The following is a 3,504-nucleotide window of genomic DNA, read 5'->3' as shown; positions in this document are numbered from 1 at the left end:
GACTTGTCAACTTGTCTTTCTAGTAACCATGGCTACTGTTCTGCCTCGGTTGTTCCGGAGAACCTCGGGATTCTCTGGAGGTTTATGAGAGTCCGTCATGGCAAATGTGCATCTCTGGAAGACAGCCTGGCCTTCCGCAGCCCATCTTGCCCTGCAAGATGCTGTTGTAGGGGAGGCATTGGCTGGGTTCTCAAGTCTCCTGCTCACTTTCCAGAGAGTGACTGAGGTCCCACTGGCCCACTCAGAGTGGGCTAAGGAATAGGTTGGTCTTTGGAAAGGAAATTATGTTCCAACTAAAGAAGAATGGCAGAATAAATTATGCGAATACTTGGAATTAGCAAAGTTGACTGATTTGATAAGACATAAACCAAAAAATATAATCCAGAAACAATGGAAATGTTTAAATGATTATTTATGTAGACAAAGATTGAATGTAAAGTATTGGTTTTGTTTAGAATAGGTTTATGAAAGATTTAGAAAACTTATTGATTAGAATATTTGTGTGAGGTTGTATGGGAATAATACAGAATAACAGATACAATCTTGCTTAAAATGTATATAGAAGTGCAGTGTAAGCGATGGAAGTCAATGAAATTTTATTAATATTTTCATATTGAGATATTTGTAGAATAAATTTGGAAGAAATTCTTCCAACTTTTCTTCTTGTTTTCTCTCTCTATTTTTCTTTCTTTCTTCTTTTCTTCTTCTTTTCTCTTTTGTTCTTTTTTATATATGTGTGTTTATCTGAAATATGTATGTATTTATGTATGTATTTGCAATATTTTGCTTATATTTTGTAATAATTATGTTAAATAAATTATTATTATTTAAAAAAGGAATAGGTTGGTCTTGTGCCCTACTTCAAAGAGGAGATTATTCAGTATGTTTCCGAGCACAATTCAAAGTGTTGGTGCTGACCTTTAAAGCCCTAAACGGGCTCGGCCCAGTATACCTGAAGGAGCGTCTCCACTCCCATCGTTCAGCCCGAACACTGAGGTCCAGCTCCGAGGGCCTTCTGGCAGTTCCCTCACTGTGAGAAGTGAGGCTACAGGCAGAGGGCCTTCTCGGTAGTGGCGCCCACCCTGTGGAACACCCTCCCATCAGATGTCAAGGAAATAAACAACTACCTGACTTTTAGAAGACCTCTGAAGGCAGCCCTGTTTAGGGAAGTTTTAAACGTTTGATGTTTTATTGTGTTTTTAATATTCTGTTGGGAGCCTCCCAGAATGGCTGGGGAAACCCAGCCAGATGGTTGGGGTATAAATAATAAATTATTATTATTATTATCTTTGAAGAGATGAGGACAGTAGTTGGAAAAATCTGTCCCTAAAAGGTAAAGAACCCTATGAAAGGAGAGCAAGAGGGGCCTTGAAGTTGCCCATCAGCATTCAGGCCTCAGTCAGTAGTGGTCTCACTAGCTTTATTTAATCATTTTATTTATTTATTTCATTTATATACCATAGAAATATACTTTATCTTCTAAGGATCTCAAGGTTGTGTACATAACCATGTTCTTCCTCCTCCCCATTTCATCTTCACAACAACCCCTGAGAGGAAGGTTAGGCTAAATTGTGTTTGTAACCTTTAGGCCACAGTCCTATACAAACTGACCTGAGAGTAAGTCCCATTGAAGAGAGTGTGGCTTACTTCTGCATAAATGTGCACAGAAGTGCACTGCTAATGTTTACAATGGTTTTAAGTAATCTGAATCAAACAGGGAGAAGCAGCCGACAGACGCACAGTTAGGGGAGAAGACCTCCCAGATCAATACACTGTGGTCTGAGTACTGGAGAAGCGATGCTTCCTTAACTAGGAGAAGGACGGCTGGATTCCTGCCCCCCCAACAAATGAGTAACAGCAACTAAAAAAATTGTGCCTTGTTACTGTATTATGTTTTTGCACCACATCTGCCACCTCCCCCCACCACCTGGGGGCGCTCTGTTCCTACACAACATGCAAGTATTTCCTGTCCTTCCCTGACAAGCCCTGAGTGTCATTGCTGCGATGCAAGACAGCTCCCTTTTGAAGCAGAAGCCTGCCAGGTTGGGAATCTTATTTTCTTTCTGAAAGTCCAGAGGAATCCCAGGACCCAGAAGAGAAGCATCTGGAGCAGTTGCTGCAGAACAAAATGGAAGGTGAGAGATGATACAATTCTGACGAGTTCTGTTTCAGCAAAACCCTGGTTTCCTTTCCTTTCCTTTCCTTTTATTTTCATGTGCAAGTAGTGCACAGTTTCATAGCTGATCGCCTTTCTTCTTCTTCTTCTTCTTCTTCTTCTTCTTCTTCTTCTTCTTCTTCTTCTTCTTCTTCTTCATCTCCACACACATCCACATCCACAGAAGCTCCTGGGAACCACGAGACAGGATTTCAAAAGGGATGCCAGGGATGTAGGAGGTACACTGACCTCTCACTCTCTGTGGGGTCCTGGTGTCCTGCTTCTGTGCAAAGTGGGACAACGAAATAAACACTAGGGCAGGGAAAGGATTCTGCCCTTAGGAATTATTGCTTCTTCTTTTTTTCAAATACCGCTTTGCCGTGATGAGAACTTAGAACAGCAGACCAAACAATGCAGTCTCTCCTGTTTCACAGCTTTTGTACAATTCTTTACTCAACCCTGCTCTTCCAACAATGAAGCGCACGCACAAAGACAAAGGAATTCTGCGATAATAGTATTACCCAGACGCCACTTGTTATGTGCAAATGATGGTGAAATCTATTGTTTTCTTGGACTTTTCTACTTCGCTTTCCTCTCTACTTCCATTAGAATTTTGCAATGAGAAATATTTTTTTTAAAAAGTGCTGAACCGCCTTAAAATACACGCTCTAGAATGGCAAGATTTATGAAGTGCTACTTTCTTTCCTAGACCCCAGTTGTTGTTTTTTATTGGCCACTAAGATGTGGATTTCTGGAATCACAACCTTAAAAGTACCTTAAGGATACAATATAAAGCTGAACTCTTCTGGTGGGATGGTTGCAGCGCAGGTTGATCGCTGGCTATATTTGAGGAAATACTTTCTCCTGTTCCCATTTGTTTAAAGAGAAACATGTTATGTTTCTCTTTAGTTCATGCGCAGAATACATGCTCAGAATACATACATACCGAGAGGTATAAAATATACACCAGTACAATACATATTTCATAGGTCAAAACTTCAAAATTTCAGCCAAATTGGTTTACAAAGTAAAGTGAGGTTGCAATCTTGTGCACACTTGCTTCAGAGTAAGGAAGATTTACAAGTGAACATCAATAGGATCAGGTTGTTTGTAAAATAACAATTGCTAGGGTCACTCATTTGTGGATTGTAAGGAGTGTCTCTTCCTTTGGATGTGACATTGCAAGTGTTGCTTGTTGTTTTGTCTCAGATGTTAATCTGGCAGTTGTTAACAATTTAAACGGGTTTAATTGTTAATTTTGCTTGGCATTCAAAGCACTTTGCCAGGAGATATAAAATTGGTATGCCCGATCTGTCATCAGACTGACCTCTGTTAACATTCTGTGTTTT

At 40.1% G+C, this 3,504-nt stretch overlaps 1 protein-coding gene across 4 annotated transcripts in view; it reads left to right on the top strand.

Annotated features, from left to right (window-relative positions):
• Positions 1–67: 67 nt before the first annotated feature.
• The window catches only part of IKZF3 (IKAROS family zinc finger 3), a 68,168-nt gene continuing 64,731 nt past the window's right edge, over positions 68–3,504 (top strand). For 2 of the 4 annotated variants that reach the window (XM_082197303.1, XM_082197300.1), the window contains exon 1: positions 2,005–2,135. In XM_082197303.1, the coding sequence (XP_082053429.1) occupies positions 2,129–2,135 (7 nt within the window). In that variant the 5' untranslated portion in view covers positions 2,005–2,128. Of the gene's footprint in view, positions 263–2,004; positions 2,136–3,504 lie in introns of those variants that run through there. The other 2 variants (XM_082197302.1, XM_082197301.1) reach the window with 2 other exon arrangements.

Source organism: Podarcis vaucheri (genome assembly GCF_965113315.1).
Source record: "Podarcis vaucheri genome assembly, chromosome: 13".
In the NCBI taxonomy this organism is placed as follows: domain Eukaryota; kingdom Metazoa; phylum Chordata; class Lepidosauria; order Squamata; family Lacertidae; genus Podarcis; species Podarcis vaucheri.
The sequence above is the reverse complement of the archived record's forward strand: the minus strand, read 5'-3'. Positions and strand labels throughout refer to the sequence as shown.